The following is a 22,259-nucleotide window of genomic DNA, read 5'->3' on the forward strand; positions in this document are numbered from 1 at the left end:
CTTTCCTCTCCCCACTGGTAACCACTAGTTTGCTATCTACATCTGTGAGTCTGCGTCTTTTTTGTCATATTCACTAGTTTGTTGTATTTTTTAGATTGTACATGTAAGTGATATCATGGAGTATTTGTCTTTCTCTGTCTGACTTATTTCACTTAGCATAATGCCCTCCAAGTCCATCCTTGTTGCTGTAAATGGAAAAATTTCATTCTTTTTTATGGCTGATATTTTTAAAAATTTATTTTAAAAAACAGGGGCTCATAACCATTCATGTTTTCTGCATTCTTCTTTTGACAGCCCCTAGTGTCGACACACAGAGCACGGAGCAGGGGGCTTCGGGGAAACGGAGGCCCGCCTGGAGGGAGTCCCAGCGGAGGCACTGCAGCCTCGGAGGCGATCTGGGGACCAGGCGGCCCAGCAGGGGTACCTGGGCTCCCTGCAGTCCTCCCCGGGGAGCTGCTCACGTGCCGCCTCCCCTGCCCCGGGGGGGTGAGGGCCCACGACCAGCTGCACAGCCCGGCCAACCGCAGACCAGGCGGGAAAGTGAAAATAAACGCTGGCTGGCATCCGAGTTTCTGTTTCCTGTCACACAAATGCCTTATCGTCCCCTGGGCCATGTGTGCAGTGGGGTCACCTGGGCTGCTTTTGATTTTCTTAAGGAATAACATTTACATAACGAGTGTATGAACTATATCAAAAAATTGTCGGTGCCCAGCTCGACAGTTTTATATATTCGCCACTCAAATCAAAATCAAGGTCATTCCCAGCCTCCCAGCGGGTTTCTTTATACCCTTTCCCACCCACCCCCCAGCAGAGGTAACCACTGCTCTGCCTTCTAGAAATATCAGTTAGCTGTGCCTGTTTTTGAACTGTGTACAAAGCAAGCAGTCACACGGTATGAGTCTTTCTTTTCTGGTTTCTTTCACGCAGCGTGACATGGGTGAGGGTCATGTGTGATGTCGCATGATGGGTAGTCTGCTCCGTTTCATTGCTGAGACGCGTCCTACTGCACGGATATACCTCAGTTTGTTTATCCAATCTCCTGTTGATGGATATTTGGGATGTTTCCAGTCTGGGGCTGTTAGGAACAAAGTTGCTGTGGACATTTGTGTACAAGTCTTTGCGTGGACACAGGCTTTCTTTCCTCTTGGGTAAATACCTAGGAATGGGACTGCTGGGTCATAAGGTAGGTGTATGTTTAACTTCATAAGAGACTGCCAAATGGTTTTCCTCGCTGGCTGCTCAGAGCTGTTTCTAGACCTCAGAGGCCCCGCTCCACATCACAGCAAACCTACAAAATGACCCATGAGCCACATTAAACATCTTTTTTTTTTTGGAGTAAAAATAGTTTTTTTCAGGGGCTTTTCTAATTTTGCTTTTTTAAATAATTTGGCCTGAGTAACTCATTTGCTCAGTTGGGTCTGCTGGAGTTTCTCAGCAATCACGTTTGGGCAGTCTGACAAGGGAGATAACCGAACACCCAAATTGTTTTTCATTTAGAGTTAAGGTTTTTATGAATAATACATTTAGAACCCACAAATGTCCTTCCCTTTCTCATTGGATTTGTGAACTCCTTTGCACCCCTCAAAACCCCACTCAAAGGTCCACACCTCCATGAAGGCTTCTGGTTATAGGCAATGGCAGCCTCTCCTCCCCCGCCCCACCCCACGTGCAAAGCCTGATGTGTGACCCCGATGGCACACTCCCTTGGAGGAGAGCACTGGGCACTATCACAGTTAGTGCACCGAGGGGCATGTATCTGGAGTCCAGGGAGTGCCTCACGCCTTCCTGGATGCCTGGCACATGTTTGTTGATCTGATTTTTCCAGAATTCTCTGTATGTCAGGTGCCCTTACCCAGAACTGCAGGGTCCGGTGGCAGAGGAGCTCGTACCACCTTGAACATGTATGTAAAATACTAAGTGCTGGCTGGGCAAAGACCATGTTTTCTTCCGATTCTCTGAGAAGCCGTCTGTGACCCCCAAAGGATTGAGGGGGAAAATCTTTGATGGCCCTGGAAGGAGTGTTCCCTGGGAGAGGGCACTGGTGACTTGTAACCATGGGGAATGAAGGAAGGGACAGAGAGGGTTCATTCAATGAGCATTTAGAACACACCATCGCCCCTGCACTGGGCCCTGGGGATGTGGCAGGAACAAGACAGACAAGGTCTAGGGGTAGACAGTAAGCAAAGAAAGATGACTTTAGATGTGAAAGATGTGACAAAGAGGAGGAGGAGGAGGAACGTCAGACAGGGAGGTCAGGGAGGACCCCTCTGAAGAGCCAAAGACCTGTATGACAAGAAGCGGCCAGCCAGGCAAAGCTACGTGCCGGAGTGTCCCAGACTAGGGGACAGCCAGGGCAACGGTCCTAAGGCTGGAACACCTTGCTGTGTTGGAAGGCTAGCCAGGTGGCCCTCGGGATCCTGGGTGTCTGCAGCATGCAGAGTGGCGGAGGTGAAGATGGATGTGTGCAGGGGAGGGGAGTGGGTTTGTCTCAGGCCAGCTCTGGGGGCCCATGGGACTTGGGGCTGCGGGGATTCCAGGCATGGTGACAGCCTGGTGCCTCTAAGTACAATCAGGACGACCCAAGTACACCTTTGGGTGGGTGGCAGATTAGACAAGGGACAAGTGACTTGTCCAAGGTCCCTTGGCGCCCTGTGCCATGCTCCCTCACTGCACCCCAGCCTGCTGGTCCTCTAGCACGTCCTGACTCCCCAGACTCTCTCCCTCCTCAGGGCTGTTCCACTGCCCCGAACACCCTTCCCTGCGCTCCTCCCAGCCAACGCCTACCTGCCCTGTCGGGTCTCAGCTTAAAGACCATTTATCAGAGACGCCACCCAGACTGCACCCCCAACTTAAACTAGGTCCTCCCTTCAATCTCCCTCTTACAAGCTTGACCTTTTCCTTTGTGGCGTTTAACACAACTGGCAATTTACTTTATGTGTGTATTTGTGTAAGTCTTTGTTTACCAAGGGTCTCACCACCTGAGAGGCCCTGGGAGGCTCATGGTCTCTGCCATCTCGCCCCACAGCACAGTGCTGGCCCACGCTTACTACAGGAGGGAAAGGCCTGGATTCTAAGTCCAGCCCCCTCCGAGCCTCTTCCCCCTCTCCAGCTTCCTCTACACAGGGGACCCGAGTCCCCTTCCCCAACCTCTCCCACGTCCCCAAGATGTAAAAGCCCAGGTTATCCCCAATCCCTCTAATTACAATGCCGCCCTGGGAGCCCAGCCACCCCAGGGCCTGCAGGGATGACAAAGCCTCCCCCCAGCCCCAGCCGGCCAGAGGAGCAGGTCCCTTGGCCCAGAGAGGAGAGGGACCCATCAAGGGAGCCAAACCCCTGGCCCTCTAGAACTGCCCCTTCCCCGACTCCTCATGGAACACATCTGCACTTGTGGGGTTTTCCCCAGGTTTGCTTATTACTAAATTAATTTTAAAAGGAATACACCAAATGCAACATGGAATTCTGGTTTAGATCCTCGAACAGAAAGAGACATTAGTGGAAAAACTTGAAATCTGAATAAAGGTGGTAGCATCTTAATAGTGATGTACCAATGCTGTGTTTCTCGTTTTCATTAATGTAATGTGACAACGTAAGATGTGAACAACGGGGGAAACCAGGTGAGGTGGTTTATGGGAACTCTCTGTACTAACCTCGCAAGTTTTCTGTAAATCTACAATTATTCAAACAGAAGAGGTTTGGTTTCAAAAAATAAATTAAAGGAAAAAAAAAGAAAAGCAAGCCACCCATCAGATTGGTAAAAAAAGGTAAAACCAGACAATGCCAAACGTCCGTGAGGACTTGGACAAAGAACAGGAGTGTGTGTGTGTGTGTGTGTGTGTGTGTGTGAAGTGGGACAAGCACCCTGCAAAGCCAGGTAGCACCTGGGGTCAAGTTCAAAACGGGTCTCTCCTGCAGCCCCACAATCTTCTACTGCAGGGGCTCTCAGAGTGTGGTACTCAGACCAGCAGTATCAGCATCACCTGGAAACTTACTAGAAATGCAGGCCCTCTAGAGATGATCATACCAAGTGAAGTAAGTCAGAAAGAGAAAGACTAATACCATATGACGTCACTTATATGTGGAATCTAAAATATGACACAAATGAACCTATCTACGAAACAGAAACAGACTCACACACATAGAGAACAGACTTGTGGCTGCTAAGGGGGAGGGGTGGGGGAGGGAAGGATTGGGAGTTGGGGATTAGCAGATGCAAACTATTATATATAGGATGGATCAACAACAAGGTCCTACTATATAGCACAGGGAACTATATTCAATATCTTGTAATAAACCATAATGGAAAAGAATATGAAAAAGAACACATATATATGTACAACTGAATCACTTTGCTGTACAGCAGAAATTAACACAACACTGTAAATCAACTATACTATAATAAAATAAGTTAAAAAAAAAAAAGAAAGCAATGCACGTCCGCAGGCTCCACCCCAGACAAACTGAAAAAATGGAAAACAAAACCCAAAACAAGTCAACCCCCTGGGCTGGGTGGCAGCAATGGGTGTTTTCACAAGCCCTCCAGGCGACTCTGATGCGTGCAGAAATTTGAGAACTACTAGTCTACCAATGTATTCTAGGGTAATCCTTGAGCATGGTCACAGAGAGAACTGGAATCAGCCTAAGTGTCCATCACGAGGAAATGAAGACATTAGGGAAAAGGCAGAGTGCAACAGTGCAAATGAGGCTCAGCCCCACTGATCTCTCCCTTGCGTGTCCACAGGGGTGAGTCTCACACACAAAACCCCACAAACAAAGCAAGTCACAAGATACATGCAAAGGTTTCGGCGCCCAAAAGTGTTCTGATTGGGAACATACACGTATGGATATAAAGATGGGCCCAGGAATGATAAACACCAATATTCTGGGAGAGAGAGGGAAAGGGAATGAGGTGGGGAAGGAAGGAGTGGAAGGGGGGATTCAGATCGGCCTAAAGCGTTTTAAGGTTTAAGCCAGGAACTGGGGAGAAGACACTTTGCAGGCCTGAGAAGCTTCGCTAACATAATCTTAATGAGTACATGCTCTTTAAAAATGATTCATCGAGACCCACACAAAGTTAAAAGTGAGGGCCCCTCATTTCAACCCCACAGCTACTCTGAATATTTGGTGAATACACCTGCAAAATTGGGTCTCTGCATTCTTTAAAAAATAATGGGGGGGGCTTCCCTGGTGGCGCAGTGGTTGAGAATCCGCCTGCCAATGCAGGGGACACAGGTTCGAGCCCTGGTCTGGGAAGATCCCACATGCCGCGGAGCAACTGGGCCCGTGAGCCACAATTACTGAGCCTGTGCATCTGGAGCCTGTGCTCCGCAACAAGAGAGGCCGTTATAGTGAGAGACCCGCGCACCGTGATGAAGAGTGGCCCCCGCTTGCCACAACTGGAGAAAGCCCTCGCACAGAAACGAAGACCCAACACAGCCATAAATAAATAAATAAATAAATAAAATTTAAAAAAAAATAAAAATAAAAAAATAATGGGGGCTTCCCTGCTGGCGCAGTTGAGAATCTGCCTGCCATTTCAGAGGACACGGGTTTGAGTCCTGGTCCAGGAAGATCCCACATGCCGCGGAGCAACTAAGCCTGTGTGCCACAACTGCTGAGCCTGCGCTCTAGAAACCGCCAGCCACAAGTACTGAGGCCTGTGCGCCTAGATCCCGTGCCCCACAACAAAAGAAGCCACCGCCATGGGAGGCCTGCGCAACGCAACAGGGAGTAGCCCCCGCTCGCCGCAACTGGAGAAGGCCCGTGCACAGCAACAAAGACTCAAAGCAGCCAAAAATAAAATTAATTAAAAAAAAAAAAAAAAGAATGTAATATGCTGGAAAAGACAAAACTATGGAGACAGTAAAGAGATCAGTGGTTGCCGGGGTAGGGGAGAGGAGGAAGGGATGAACAGTTGGAACACAGAGAATTTTTAGGCCCGTGAAACTATTCTGTACGATACCATCACTGGAGACACATGTCATTATACATTTGTCAAAACCCTAATATAAGCCATAAACTTTAGCTAATAATAATGTATCAATATTGGTTCATCAGTTATAACAAATGCACCACAGCAAAGCAAGATGTTAATAATAACAGGGGGAGGGCTTCCCTGGTGGCGCAGTGGTTGAGAATCTGCCTGCTAATGCAGGGGACACGGGTTCGAGCCCTGGCCTGGGAAGATCCCACATGCCGCAGAGCGGCTGGGCCCGTGAGCCACAACTGCTGAGCCTGCGCGTCTGGAGCCTGTGCTCCGCAACGAGAGAGGCCCGCGCATCGCGATGAAGAGTGGCCCCCGCTTGCCACAACTGGAGAAAGCCCTCGCACAGAAACGAAGACCCAACACAGCCAAAATCAATCAATCAATCAATCAATCAAACATACACATCTGATTCAAGATCCTCATTAAAAAAAAAAAAAAAAAAGAGACACCACTAAAAAAAAAAAAAAAAATAATAATAATAATAATAATAACAGGGGGAAAGTGGGGAGGGGGCTGCCGGGAGGGGTTGGAGAGGGGGTATATGAGAACTCCCTGTACTTGCCGCTCAATTATCTGTAAACCTAAAACCGCTCTTAAAAAAAAAAAGCAATTCATTTAAAGAAATAAATTTACCCCCAAAATGAATGTTTTCTTTGATGATGGATGTTTGAATGTTTTGTAAAATGCAAAGCAGCTCTCGGTAACACGTGGACCTCACCCTCCAGGTGAGTATTCTCAGAGCAGGTAGCCTTGCAAGGGACCTGCTGTAAGTTTCTGGCCAGCCCCTGGTGAGGGGCACTGAGATTGGCTCCAACGCTGGCCAGCAGGGCTGCAACGAACTGTGACCTAGTCTCTGCTCACGGCTCATCACCGTGGGCCGCACTTTCCAACACAGGAGCCTCGAGCCCTGCGTGGCAGATGAACACCTGAAACGTGGCTTGTCTGAACTGAGAAGTGCCGTGAGGGGGGAACCTACCCAGACTTCCCGGACTTGGCACAAAGAGAAGGTAAAGCATGTCATCATTTCTAAATTGTCGGCAGCCGTCCCTCCTCCCGCCAGCACTGACACAGCCGCCCTTTCCCTCCGCCCCGGCATCCCTTCTCCACGTGGCTCCCAGGACCCTGTACACTCTCCCAACTCCCTCAGACCCGGCTGCTCCTCAGCTCCCCAGCTTCCTAACACTGGGGGGCCCCAGGCCTAGTGCTTGGGACTGTCTGCGTCTCCATCTCCACTCACCCCCTTGGTGCTCGTAGTGGGCCCCCAGAGATGTCCCCATCCTAATCCCCGAACCAGTGAACATGTTACCTTACATGGCAAAAGGATTTTGCAAGTATGATTAAATTAAGCATCTTGAGATGGGGCGATTAGCCTGGATTGTCCAGGTGAGACTAATGCAATCACAAGCAACCAGAAAAGGGAAAGAAGGAGGGAGGAGGAGAGGCAGAATCGGAGATGTCTGAAGATGGAGGGAAGAAAACACCGTGAGCCAAAGAACATGGGCGGCCAGAGGCTGAGAGAGGCAAGGGAATGGATTCTCCCCTGGAGCCTCTAGAAAGGACTGCAGCCCTGTGGACACCTTGATTTTAGCCCCATAAGACCAATTTTGGAATTCTGACTTGCAGAACAGTAAGGTAATAAATTTGTGTTGCTTTACGCTGCAAGTTTGTAGTATCAATACTATGTCACAGCAGCAACAGGAAACCGAGACAGTGATATAATCCAGTCTCATAATTTAAATGCAGACAATGCCCAAATGTATCACCTCCAGCGCCGACGTCAGGCTCAGATACTGAACTGCCCACTCAGCACCTCCTCTTAGATGTCTGAATTCTGGACCTTTTCCCACAAGCCGTCTCTGCTCCCGGCCTCCTACATCTCAGCTGATGGCAACTCCACCCTTCCAGGTGCTCATGCCAAAAGCCTCAGCTCTGGAGACTCCTTGACTCTTCTTTCTCTCTTGCTCCCCTCATTCAGGCTGCTAGTAAGCCCTGCTGGCTCCAGCTACAAAACTGAGCCAGCATCTGACCACTCCTCGCCAGGCCCACCACTAACACCCTGGTCTGAGCCACGATCGCCTCTCCTCTGCAGGATGGACACAGCCTCCGAACTGGACCCTCTGCCTCCACCCCTGTCCCCCACGTCCTTCCCAACACAGCAGCAGCAGGGGGGCCCTTGAGTCAGAGAATGTCATACCTGGGGTCCCCGTCTCCTTCAGAGTAAAGGCCAAATCCTTAGCATGGCCGACAAAGCCATCCATACTGTGCTACTCCCCCCCCACCTCTATGACCTCGTCTCCCCCAACCCCTCGCCTCTCTCTGCTGTGGCCACACCGGCCTCCTTACTGTTCCTTGAACACAGCAGATACATTCCCACCCAGGAGCCTTTGCACTGGCTGTTCCCTCTGCCTGAGTACACCTCCCAGATATCCACGTCACCGACTCCCTCACTGCCTTCAGGATTTGCTCAAATGTCACCTTATCAACAAGGCCCAGGACTTCCCTGGTGGCGCAGTGGTTAAGAATCCACCTGCCAACACAGGGCACATGGGTTTGAGCCCTGGTCCGGGAAGATCCCATGTGCCACAGAGCAACTAAGCCTGTGCACCACAACTACCGAGCCTGCACTCTAGAGCCCGTGGGCCACAACTACTGAGCCTGTATGCCACAACTATTGAGCCCGCGTGCCTAGAGCCCATGCTCCGCAACAAGAGAAGCCACCGCAATGAGAAGCCCGCGCACCACAGCGAAGAGTAGCTCGCCGCAGCTAGAGAAAGCCTGCGTGCAGCAACGAAGACCCAACGCAGCCAAAAACCAATATAAATAAATAAATAAATTTATATTAAAAAAAAAGAAACAGAAAACAAGGCCTGCCCTGATCACCCTGAATTGCCACTCATCCCAACCACCCGCAGCAAGCCCAGCCATCCTCATCCTGCTCTACTTTCTCTGTTTTCCTTTCAACATACTATATGATTATTTATTATACTGACGGCTCTGTTGCCTGCACTAGAATATAAACTCCATGAGGGCAGGGATCTTTGTTTTGTTTACTGTGCTTAGAACAGTGCTCAGCACAAAAGGCATTCAATAAATATCAGCTGAATAAATTTATAAAAGGAAAGGTATTGGGGTAAAGGTTAACAATTCTAAAACCACTATACATGCATACTGGAGTTGAACATAAGAAAATGGACGGTGGATGGTAGGAGCCAGGTCTCCCACTGTTGGGGTAAGAAGTTAACAGCTAAGCAAGGGGAGGAGGCTGGAGGCTAGAATGATCCAGGTGGTGGTGGATTAGAGTTAGAGACATCAGGATGAACTTACGTTTAAAAGTGATACAGATGGCTACACATACAAGTATTTATAGATCTGTATACGTACACAGGTTAGTATATACATTACATTCCCCAGAGAGCCTAGAAGAAACAACACCCCATAGCAACGAGCACACCTAGCATCCAGACGTTGGTTTCTAACACCATTCTCCAATAAGAGGAACTAGGGCTCCTTGGAGAAATGGTTGATTCTAGGTTTAAAGCAGGAAATACACAAGATGGGCCTGGGGTATCTAACAGGGCCAGAAAGTAAGGAGGTACTCAAAAACTCACAATGACGGGCCATGTCAAAGGGACACAGGGGCCAATGGAAGAGCTCCTAAAGGCCAAAGTGGGAACAATTTGAGCAATACAAAAAAGTAGTATTGGATTATAACCCACAGTATGAAATATCCATGAGTCTTTACTGATGTAAATATATGACTGAATAAATAAATGAGGAAGCACAGGCAAATTTCCAGTGCAGAAGAATTTCAAATAATTTATGTATATACTCTGCCCTCAAGGAGGTGGGGCATAACTTCCCAGCCCTTACATGTGGGATGCACAGTGATGCACCTCCAAATACTGTATTCAATAAAGTAGAGAAACCTGACACACAGTGCCTCAGTCAGGTGATCAAGGTCAACTTCAACCGTTGTCAGTCAGCTCAAGAGCATGTGCCCTTGTTAGGAGGTGAGGAGGATGACCCTTTCCCTCTGTGGTCTTCCTCCTCCAAACATATAATCCCCAGTCGAATCATGAGAAAACATCAGACAAATCCTAATGGACATGCTGCAAAATACCTGACTAGCGCTCCTCAAAACTGTCACAATCATCAAAGACAAGTCGGAGAAACCAGCACAGTCCAGAGGAACCGAAGGAGACCTGATGATTAAATGGGATCCTGGAACAGAAAAAGGATATTAAGGAAAAACTAAGGGAATCTGAATAAGGCATAGACTTCAGTTAATAATAATGCATCAAAATCGGTTTATTAATTGTGACAAACACGCTATCCCTAATAAGATGTTAATAATAAGGAAAACTGGATGTGATACCCCGAACTAGATCCTGGAACAAAAATGGGCGTTAGTGGAAAAACTGGTGAAATCCAAATAGAGTCTGGAGTTGGTTAATAGTAACGTTCCGGCGTTGGTTTCTTAGTTGTGACAAATGTGCCATGGTGACATAAGATGTTAACAATGGGGGAAACTGGGTGAGAAGTAAATGGGAACTCTCTGTAACTAACTTTTCAACTTTTCCCAAAAGAAAAGGGTATTAAAGGAAAAAAAAAAAAAATAACCTGTATTAAAGGAAAAAAAATAACCTGACAACTAAACGGGATCACGGCACATGGCAGTTGCTCAGGTAACAAGGTAACGTGTATGATGAGTTTCCATTATTTTTTTTTCACATGATGGAAATAACTTATCCAGTATTCAGCAATGCGATGGCCCTTAGACAGGTAAAAAATTCCAAACAATAAAAAAGTGAATAAAGTAGAAAGTGAAACCTTCCGTGATTCCACTCCCCACTGCTGAGTCAATATATTATATTCTGGACTTTTCCCTAAGCTTCTGTAAACACTTATTTAACAGTTTGATAACACGTACCAGGGCACATCACTCTACTGTTCCTTTTTTGTGTTTTTTTTTTTTTTTTTTTTTTTTATGGGTATACAATTTTATTAACATTTAAATTTCACCGAGTTAGCTAGCCGTTTGTTCAGATCTTTAAAGACAAAATTGGCAAACAGTTTTAAGGCTGCGGATGTTATGGAACACTGCACAATATATTCACCAACTAGACAATCGAAGGGGTATGACTATACCCTTTGGAGCACCAAGTATAGGAACAAGCCCTGGAACTGGAGGACAAACCCGCCCCGCCATTCAAGACTGAACAGAGGTCTTTGGTTGCTGACAGAATCTCCCCTTGACTTCAGACTTGAGACAAACCGAGGGAGTCTGTCAGTATACAAAAACCACTGCCTTCATTGACAGGATGGACTGGCCAGAGCCAGTTCAGATTGGGGGCCAGTCTGAGGTGAGCAGGGTTGGCTGGAAGCTGGAAATGTTGCAGCTGAAGGCCAGCATCGGCAGATGAGAGCAGCCATCTTCTAAAAATCGCTGATTTCTACACCAAAGTTACTAAGATGCATTTCCCAAACAGGGCCTTTTTTGTGTTTTAATTTTTATTTTATATTGGAGTAGAGTTGAGTAACAATGTCGTGTTAGTTTCAGGTGTACAGCAAAGTGGTTCAGTTATACATATACATGTATCTATTCTTGTTCAAATTCTTTTCCCATTTAGGTTATTACAGAATATTGAGCAGAGTTCCCTGTGCTATACAGTAGGTCCTTGTTGATTGTCTATTTTAAATATAGCAGTGTGTACATGTCAATCCCAGACTCCCAGTCTATCCCTCCCCCCCCCTTCCCCTTGGTAACCATAAATTTGTTCTCTAAGTCTGTGAGTCTGTTTCTGTTTTTTAAATAAATTCATTTGTAGCTTTTTTTTTTTTTTTTAGATTCCACATATAAGTGATCTCACATGATATTTGTCTTTCTCTGCCTGACTTACTTCACTTAGTATGATAATCTCCAGGTCCATCCATGTTGCTGCAAATGGCATTATTTCATATATACAATGGAATATTACTTAGCCATTAAAAAGAGTGAAATATAGTGTTCTCCTGAACAGCTGCAATATGGATGTAACAATGGACCATTTCCTTAAGGTCAATAGTAAGGTATTGCCAATTTTCTTCCCACAAACAGTGCTCTAGTGGGCACCCTCCTATACACACCTTCATGCCCACATGTGGGAAGTCCTGCAGGACAGACCCCTGGCTGCAGAATGGTGGGCGCAGCGGTACATTTAAAACATTGTCTTCCTACTGCTGATCGTCCTCTCGTTACCCTGAGAATGAACGGCCAGGCTCTGTCCTTCTCAAAGGCAGAGGGGAGCACGTGGCCCCTACCCCCCCTTCATCTCTTTGGTGACATCTCCCCTTGATCCAGGCAGCCGCAGGTGGCCATTGTGACTTCATGGATGTGGCTGGGCGGGGGGGACACAGGACACACCATGTGATTGACCAACTGGGACCTCAGAGGACAGAATCGGACGTCCTTCTGAGATTCAGGTTGTGTTTGAGATGACAGGAGTCTTGGGGATTTCTCAGCAGAGCTAGGGCAGCGGGCAGGGAGAGGGTGTGTGGCATTTCAAAAGTCGTAATCTTGGGCTTCCCTGGTGGCGCAGTGGTTGAGAATCTGCCTGCCAATGCAGGGGACACAGGTTCGAGGCCTGGTCTGGGAGGATCCCACATGCCGCGGAGCAACTGGGCCCGTGAGCCACAACTACTGAGCCTGCGCATCTGGAGCCTGTGCCCCGCAACAAGAGAGGCCGTGACAGTGAAAGGCCAGCGCACCGCGATGAAGAGTGGCCCTCGCTTGCCACAACTGGAGAAAGACCTCGCATAGAAACGAAGACCGAACACAGCAAAAATAATAATAATAATAATAATAATAATAAAGTAAATAAATAAATAAGTCAGGAGCTCTTTAAAAAAAAAAAAAGTCGTAATCTGAAACCATGATTTTATATTTGGAAAATGACAATAAAAGAACTTTACCACACAAAGCATCCATTTATTGTTCAGTTCTTCAACAAATATTTGGATTTCTTTTATGTACTGATTACTCAGTGCTAGGATGGCTTCCGTGAACAAAATTAAGTTCCTGATCACACAGAACTTATATTCTCCTTGGAGACAAATAATAAATGCAATAAGTATGAGTTAGAAGCAAGTGCTGCATTATTTAGGGTAACAGGCGGCTGCTAGAACCCAAAATCCCAACATTTCTGGTGGCCCCCGCAGTCCTCCGACTCCAGAGCAGGCCAAACGTCCCATCCCAGAACTCTGAGGGCTTCCTCTTTCCAGGACGCCTCACCTATTTCTGTGATGATTTGACTCATACCCGTCTCCTCCACTAAACCGTAAGGCCGAGAACTGCTTCCTCCTCTGCAGCCACAGGGGCCTCCTTTCAGCTCCAAACTTTTTCCTGTCCCCCTGCCAAGTCTCAGCTCACATGTCCCTTCCGCCGAGCAGAGTCCCTGAGTGACCACGTGGAACAGAGCCACTCGCTCCCTCCCCACCTGGGAGACCCACACGGACAGATGTTGGCACGGCTGGCTCCTTCTTCTCACTCAGCTCTCAGCTCAAATGTTGCCTCCTCAAGAAGGCCTGTCCTCAGCATCCTAAAGTAAACCTCCAGTCAGCTGCTGATTCTACGCACACTTGTAATAAAATTCAAAGCCTTTTGTTCATTTATTTGTTCACTTGAATAATGCCGTCTGTCCCAACTAGAATGTAAGCTTCTTGGGGGCAAGAACTCTGACCTCTCTTGCTCAGGCTGTAATCCCACCGCCTAGAAGAGTGCCTGGCACAGAGTAGATACTCAATAAAAACCTGAGTGAGGGAGGGATCTGGCCTGGATGTCTCAAATTCCTCATCAGCAAAACAGGGTAAATTCCCATCTCTGTCATCTCATGGGGTTCCTCCGGGATCATGCAGGTTATCTTCAGAAAGTACTAAGTGTTACAAGATTGGGGGTGATAATTTTAAGTCAGTCTAGACATGAGTCAATAATTGAGAATTTACTGCTGACCTCCTATGTGCCAAGTGCAACACGCTTGTAACTTACTGGACTTCAGCTTCAAATTCATGGTTTTCCTACCTTGTCGTGGGTTGCAGGGTGGGGTCCTGGAAGTTTCTGGCTGCATCCCCTCTGGGTACTAACTATCCACTGGCCCCGTTCTCCTTCCTAAGAACCACAGCTTTATCCTCAGGGGCAGGGTGCTCTCACCGTAAGGCAAGTGATCAGAAGAAGCTGCTGGGTGGGGGTGTCTGGGAAAGCTCTTTATAGAGTTATAACTCCTTTGCCCCCCGCCCCCTTTCTTCTTCTTCATTTATTCTTTTTTTTTTTTTTTTTCTTCTTCATTTATTCTTGCACAGTGGATATAGCTGAATTTCCAGCAGGGTCGAGGCTAGCCCTTAACGTGCCTTTGTTCAAATTAGGAAAGACTTCCACTGTGAGCAGTCTAATTAGAAGAAGACAGCTCCCATGGGCAGAAGCATGCTTATGGGTGCTGGGCCTGGCCTGCACCATTCAATCCCCTGGCTAAGAGCTTTGAGCAGTATACCAACTGCACAAACAACCGTCCATGGCAGCCCTGATTTTGGACTCCGAGGCAACCTTGAGGATGGAAAGTACTTGCCTAGGGGAGAGGCGAAAGATAAAAGAAGTCTGGGCCCTTGTTAAGGGTGGAGTCCTTATACCAGCCCTGGAAGGCCTTCCTCCTGACTTTTTTCCCTTTTGTTTTTTTTTTTTTTTTTAAATTATCTCAATAATTTATTTTGAAATAACTTCGAATTAGAGAAAAGTTGCAGGAACCATACAAAGAACTTCCCTTCATCCAGACTGTCAATTGTTAACATTCTGTTCCGTTTACTCCACTCCTCCTCCCTTCCTCCCTCCCTCCCTCCCTCTCCCTCTTTCTCTATGTAGATATGCACCCCTTGTTACTGTTCTTTTTCTGAATCACCTGAGAGCAGTTGGCAAACACGATACCCATTATCCCCAAATACTCCAGCGTGTAGATCCCCCAAACAAGACACTCTAATGACCATCCAAATCACCTCTGACTTCTTCAGTGAAACAAAACTTCTACGCCAAAGTCACTTATTTTGGTTTCCTGTTATAATTAATGAAATCTAATTCTAACTGCTGCCCTCTTTATCCCTCAAGTTCATGGGGATGTGGGAAAGGTTAGTCGAAGCTGAGAGTGGTCTGGCCCTGTCTTGACCCCCTCCGCCACAGTCTCTGCTCCTCCCCCTGGGCCTCCTTTTGATTCCTTACACCTTTCAAGCACCTTTCAGCCTCAGAACTTTTTTTTTTCAATTGAGGTAAAATTCACATCATGTAAAATCCAGCATTCTAAAGTGAAAATTCAGTGGCATTGAGTACAATCACAACGTTGGGTAACCATCGCTACTCTCTGGGTCCCAAGCATGTTCATCACCCCAAAAGGAGACCCTGCCCCGCTGAGCAGCCGTTCCCATGCCAGCCACTTCTAGGCGACCATCCACCCATCTCTGTGTCTCTGGCTCTCCCTCTCTGGACATTTCACGTGAGTGGAATCACACACACGTGCTGCCTCTGAGCTTTGCAACAGCTGTTCCCTCTTCCCAGATGCTTTTCCTACCTCCCATTCTGACTCATCCTCCTTAGGAGGCTTTCCTAGGGCCTCTCCTGAGGTCAAGCCCCCCTCAACATGCATTCTCATAAAAACCTGAAGTTCCTCTCCTCGGCACTTTTCACAATTATAATTACTCTGTGTGGTCATTTCATTCACGTTTCCTGTAGTTAGACTGTAAGGTTTACTAGGCAGGAACACGTCTGCCTTGTTTATCACTGCGTGCCAGGGCCTCGGCAGAATCTGGCATATAGCAGGTGTTCAGTGATGTGAAGGAGCGAGTGAGTGTCCTTACAGGGAGGTCACCTCGTCTCCCCTCTGCTGATGACCTGGAGGCCCACACGCATCACGGCCCCACCCTCCTTCAGCGAGGGCCTCCCACATGCCCATATATGGACATGATGCAGGCTGGCCCTGGCCCTGGTCTGTGAGGTCCAGGCCTCTGTGACCTCACAATGACCAGGGCCCTCCCCGCGCCTATAAGAGGCCCGGGGGCCAGCCCCTGGCTCACAGCCCACAACGTTCCACCTGCTCACAGGTTGGCTGGCTCAACCAAGGCGGTATCCCCTGCTCTGAGCATCCAGGCCGAATCCATCCATCACCATGGCCAGAAACAGTTGTTGCCGCAGCCCGAGCCGGAGCAGACGCCGCCGCCCGAGACAAAGATGTCGCAGCCAGAGGAGGCGGTGCTGCCGGAGGCGCAGGAGAGGTGAGGGGGTCCGCTCCGTGGGTGGGGGCCGGGGAGCTGGGGTGGAGCTGGGGGTTCAGCCCGTGCTGAAGTCTGCTCTCGCCCCCTCGCTCTCCGCAGTGTGCTGCCGCCGCTACACCACGGTAAGGTGTGCAGGACAGTAAGCGCCCAGTAGCAAGACCACCACACTCCTGCCTGAACCACTACCAGCCTTCAAGACCGTCTTGCCACATCTCGAACATGCCACCGTTCCGATGAAATGAACAGGAGCCTGCCAGCGAACAATGCCGCCTGTCAATAAACGTTGAAGGAAAAACGCCACTCTTGTCTCTTTGCTTTGATGGACTCAGCGGCGAGGAGGGCTTGGGGACACTGGGAAGAGGGGACGCGAGGGATGGTTGTCGCACGGGATCTTGTTTCAAACTCTTGACTACTCCCAAGTCACAACCCAAATCTGCCTCCCCAGCCACCCCTTTACAGGCCCCACGGCCGTGCTGGTTTCTGAACGCACGCTCCCCGGCTCTGTGCTCAGTGGCTTTCTGCTGGCAGCCTGAAATGGGCCACAAACTGGCAAATGCTACCAATCAAAGACTGGCTTGCCACCCCTACTCCCCACCCCCAAGAGCCAGTAAACATTTCCCAGCTCAAGCTTGAGTCACCAGCCATCACTACATCCCACCAATTCCCCAAGGTGCCAGATGTCGAAATTCCCATTTTTTAAAAAGATGCCTCCGTTTGGGTGCAGTGAGAGTAACTTGTCCAGACAGTGGTTGAGCTAAGCTTTCATTTAGTCCTCGGGTACAATATCATCCCTGGCTGAGGAAACAAGGTAACTTGGTCCACTAACCATAGGATACACTGAGATATGTGAAGGTGGTTCACAAAACACTTCCGTCCCCTGGCCTCAAAGGGAACTGTCAGATCTTTTAACACAAGAGCCTGGGTCACGATCTCATTGCAGAGCAAAGCCCAGGGCATTTCATCAGTGACCAGAACCCTGACCCAGTTGCCTTGACAGGGCCACAGAAACGTCCTGGCCATGACTTCCATTCATAGAGCACCGTGGAGCACAGGTACTGGGCATTCGCTACTTCCAGGCCTCACACCCAACCTGCAAGGCAGGTATTAACGGCCTCGTCTTTGCAGGTGAGGCCACTGAGCTGGGAGATGAACTCGCTTCCACGACCCAACTACCAGATTGGTTCCATAGCCAGTCAGAAGATGCTGGCAGGATGGCTGAACATGGATCCCCGGGCAGGCTTTTACAAATAGATCAAGCTCCAGCCATGGAGATTCTGACTTAGTAGGGTCTGGGGGTAAGGCCTGGGCATTCGTATTTTGAGCAAGTGCCCTGGGGGAGCCTGAGGGCACTAATATAAGAGGCCTCTGTATTAGTTTCCTATCATCATTGTAATAAATTACCACAAACATCATAGCTTAAAACACAAATTTATTATCTCACATGGGCCTCATGGCGCTAAAAGCAAGGCGCGAGCAGGTTCTGAAGGCTCTCGGGAAGCATCACCTTTCTCCTTGTCTTCCAGCTCCTAGAGGCCTCCGGCTTTCCTGGGCTCAGGGCCCCCCCTCCGCCGTCAAAGCCAGTGGCGTAGCATCTTCAAATCTCTTCCTGTGACCCTCCTGTCTCCCTCTCCCATCTTTTTTTTTTTTTTAAAGGGGTTAATTTTTTTAAATTAATTAATTAATTAATTTTTAGCTGTGTTGGGTCTTCGTTTCTGTGCAAGGGCTTTCTCTCGTTGCAGCGAGTGGGGGCCACTCTTCATCGCAATGCGTGGGCCTTTCACTGTCGCGGCCTCTCTTGTTGTGGGGCACAAGCTCCAGACGCGCAGGCTCAGTAGTTGTGGCGCACGGGCTTAGTTGCTCCGCGGCATGTGGGATCTTCCCAGACCAGGGCTCGAACCCGTGTCCCCTGCATTGGCAGGCAGATTCTCAACCACCGCGCCACCAGGGAAGCCCCCTCTCCCGTCTTATAAGGACCCACGTGATTACACTGAACCCACACTGAATCTTCCATCTCAAGTCACTCACATCCAGAAAGTCCCTTCTGCATGTCAGGTGACAGTCACAGGTTCAGGGCTTAGGGCACGGACATCTTTGGGAGGAGGCATTAATGTGTCTACCACATCCTCCCTGCAGTTGCTATGACTCCAATTCTGGATTTTAATGGGTCACCAAAGTACAGTGAGAGGGGACTTCCCTGGTGGTACAGTGGTTGGGAATCTGCCTGCCAATGCAGGGGACACGGGTTCGATCCCTGGTCCAGGAAGATCCCACATGCCGGAGCAACTAAGCTCGTGGGCCACAGCTACTGAGCCTACATGCCACAACTACTGAAGCCCGTGCACCTAGAGCCCCTGCTCCGCAACAAGAGAGGCCACCACAATGAGAAGCCTGCACACTGCAATGAAGAGTAGCCCCCGCTCAGCGCAACTAGAGAAAGCCCGTGTGCAGCAATGAAGACCCAACTCAGCCAAAAATAAATAAATTTCAAAAATATAAAAATAAATAAAATAAAATATTTTTTTAAAAAAAGTACAGTGAGAGGTGCAGGAGGAGGCCAGAGGTGGAGGGAAGAGGACACATTTGGAGGAGGGAAGAGTGTCCCCGGGGCGGGGGAGGGGGCGGAGCGCCAAGGCCATGGAGTCTGAAGCCCAGCCTTGCCTCTTATTTGCAGGGACCATGAGCAAGTCACTTAACCTCTTCGTGCCTCAGTTAATGAGTAAATGTATGGAATTTCCGGAATTTCTGGCATAGAGTAAGCACAAGATAACTCTGTGGACAGATAAGCCCCACCCTGACCCCCTGAGAGACCCCGGCACAGCTGCAAAGGCACAGCTGCAAAGGCGGTGAGGAAGCTTCCGGAAGGGACTACATGTGGATTCGCACCAGCTGGAGGGGGTGGGGAATGAGGGCTTGGATTTGGACAAGAAGGCTGGCGCTCTTCTTGTGAGAGTCCCCCCGTTACGAGGCACAGGGACACGTTTTACGGGCGGGGCGAGGGGTGGCTGCCGCGCTCTGTGCTGCTTTCACAGAAGGGGACAAGGTGGGGGGGCTTACACACAGCGGGGCTCCTTATACACAAGGCCCCAGAGAGCTGCCGACAGACCCGACCAACACCGTTAACAGTAAGAGCAGGAGGGCAGGCCTCAGCCTCCTCCCCCCAGCCCCAAGGCCAGCTGCAGCCTCAGCCCCAGCCCCAGCCGCCCCGCCCACGAGCACGATGGTCCGATGCCACCTGAGGAGTCCCAGTCCGCAGCAGGGCTCCGGGCGGCAGGGCGAAAGCGAGCGCCTGCACCAGGCGCAGGAGCTGAGGCCGGAGGATGTCCCGATCTACGGGAGGACCCAGAGGCCCTATCGTGACAGACAGGGGCCACAGGCGGGCGGCTTGTGCAGTGCTGGGACCCCACCCTGTCTGAAAGCCCCCCAAGCCCATCCCCACCCAGATTCCCCAGATGGCCCCGTAACTAGAACTTTTTCCAAAAGGCTGCAGAAGGATCGGGAGGAGGAGAAGATGCATAAGGCAGCTCCAAGCCTCCCTGGGCCCACCAGAAAGAGTCACCTGCCAGGAAGCACCTCGCGAGACCACAGCAAGTCCCCCTCGGATGCCCAAGCCCCGAGTTTGCAAGGAACCCACAAGATCTTGAGTAAAATGAGCAAAAGTCATCTGCCAAATAAAGCTTGAGATAAGAAACTCGCTGGCCTGTCAGGGTCTCCCTTATGCAAAGGGCACAAACAAGGCTTCTATTCACCACGGGGTCAGGGGAGGAGGAGGGGGCCAGGGCAGGGGGCTCACCCCTGAGCACTGGGCTGGTGTGTTACCCTGTGACACTGGGCGTGTCCTCTCACCCGGAGCCATCATGGGGCCCAAGGCCACACTACTCCCCCCTTGACCTTTCCATTTCCTTGTCAACTCCCAGCCCATGTGAAGAACCGGAAGGGGTGTTGGACAGCTGGGGAAGGTGTGACTTGTGACGAGATGGGAAGCAGGTCTAGCATGCTCCAGCAAGAACAAGGCCAGCGTGGGGGGAACGAAAGGCAAAGGGCAGAACTGGGTGAGGCCTTGTGGGCCGCTAGGATTCTGAGATGGGACCCTCATTATCACAACAGGGCCATGGAGGCTCCCGGGCAGAGTCCATTCCTGCCTCTTCTTAGCTTCTGGGGGCTCCTTCGTAATCCTTGGCGTTCCTCTGCTGTGGTCGCACCCCCAGTCTCTGCTTCCTGTGTGAAATCTCTCTGCCTCCCTCTTAGAGGGATGCTTGTGGTTGCACACAGCATCTACCCAGATAATCCAGGATCACTTCCCTATCATCTCCCCGTCTCACTCGAGGCTGGGGAAGTTGGCAGCCAGAGTGGAGGGGTGTGGGGAGGGGTGCAGAGGGTCCAGAGACCCAGACACAGTCTTCACCGCGGGGCCCCCAACCAGCCCTACTGAGACCACACCAGGCAGGGCCGTTAGAACAGAGCCGCACGTGCCTCCTTAATCCCCTCGGAGGCCTTAGTGACCACGAGGCTGGACTAGAGGGGACCAGGCCCGACTCTGAGTCCTGGCTCCTCCCCTGACTAGCTGTCGGACTCTGGGCTGGTCACTCAGCCTCTCTGAGCCTGCTCTCCCTTTGTAAAATGTAATAATCGTACCTCCCTCACGGGGTACATTAGTTTCTTTCCTCTCAGCTTACCACAGCCACTGAGAATCTGGGACAATGTCTGTATTACATGTCAGAAAACATTCCTAGTGCTCAGAAATGACCAAGGAGACGTAACCCCCTCCCGGGCTGAAACTGTGCTGGATGGGCATGTGTAGCTAGAGGCTGGTGACCCCAAAAGCTTACGAGCCGCTGCCTTTAAAGGGTGATTTTGGAGAACAGGAGAGAGTGAGTAGGGTTTTCTTTAGTTTTATACAAGTATAGTGCACAAGTTTTAAGTATGCAGGTCAAGAAGCCAGACGTTGCCAGCGTCCCTGGAAGGCTCCCTCGTGGCTACTTTTCATCACGTACTGTCAACAGCTCTCTTGGGCTGGATGCTTCCGGGATGTGGGGGGAGTCTGTGTGCCCTCCTGCTTCCGGAAATTCTATCCCCAACCCTCAGCCCAGCTAAAAGGGGGACTTTTGCCAGGGCAAACAAGGCCAGATGGAGGAGGCAACACGGCAGGGAGAGGCTGCACGGGCGTGGGCCCGGCACTTTGCCTCGGTCCTGCCCCGTATGTGGCAGGGGCGCAGTGGGACAGCTGGTGGCCTAGGTTTGAGTCGGGTGTCGGCTCAGACTCAGGTATCCCAGGGTGGGAGGCTCTGGGGGGCCCCTTTGTGATGTCAGCGCTCTGCTTACCACCCTCGACGGCCCCTCCATACCCCACCAGTGGCCTTTCCTCCCAGTCCAGAGAGGCAGCCAAAGTGGGCGATGGGTTCCCACTGTGCCAAGCTCGGCACGGGCCACGGCCGGGGCCACGAATCCTCCATGAAGAAGCTCGTGGCCTGCGTGAGTCAGGATAACTTCTCCTTGTCGTCGGAGGGTGAGGAGGAGGAGGAGGAGCGAGAGGCAGAGGGAGAGGAAGAGGAGCTCCCGGTGCAGGGCAAGCTGCTGCTGATGGAGCCTGAGTGGCAGGAGGAAGGCGCCAAAGACGACTCTGTGGCCCAGCAGAACCCCAAGCCCAAGCAGACGCAGTCCTGACCCATGACGTGGCCCGGGAAGAGGTGCCGGTCGCTCTTCCAGAAAGAAGAACTTTCAGAAAAGAGTAAATAAAGAGTCTCCAAGGAATCCTCCTCCTCCTGTCTGCTCTCCCCCCGCCGCCAGCCCCCGACCCCGTGACCGTGGCACCGCGTTTGTGTGTGTGTGTGTGTGTGTGTGTGTGTGCGCGCGTGTGTGTGTGTGCGCGTGTGTGTGTAGGGAGGCTGAACAACAGGAGTCACTGACCCCTGTCCCTGAACTCCAGCCAAAAGCCCTCACAAGGTCCACTCCCCGTGACTTCTCAGCCGCCGTCCCATGCTGCAGGGGGTGGAGA

At 50.2% G+C, this 22,259-nt stretch overlaps 1 protein-coding gene across 1 annotated transcript; it reads left to right on the forward strand.

Moving 5' to 3' along the window:
• The first annotated feature begins 21,658 nt into the window (after positions 1-21,658).
• Positions 21,659-21,928, forward strand: PRM3 (protamine 3). Its single transcript, XM_007188390.1, has one exon. It carries the CDS (start codon positions 21,659-21,661, stop codon positions 21,926-21,928), a length of 270 nt encoding a protein of 89 aa, XP_007188452.1.
• The last annotated feature ends 331 nt before the right edge of the window (positions 21,929-22,259 follow it).

This window comes from Balaenoptera acutorostrata, chromosome 15, assembly GCF_949987535.1.
Source record: "Balaenoptera acutorostrata chromosome 15, mBalAcu1.1, whole genome shotgun sequence".
In the NCBI taxonomy this organism is placed as follows: domain Eukaryota; kingdom Metazoa; phylum Chordata; class Mammalia; order Artiodactyla; family Balaenopteridae; genus Balaenoptera; species Balaenoptera acutorostrata.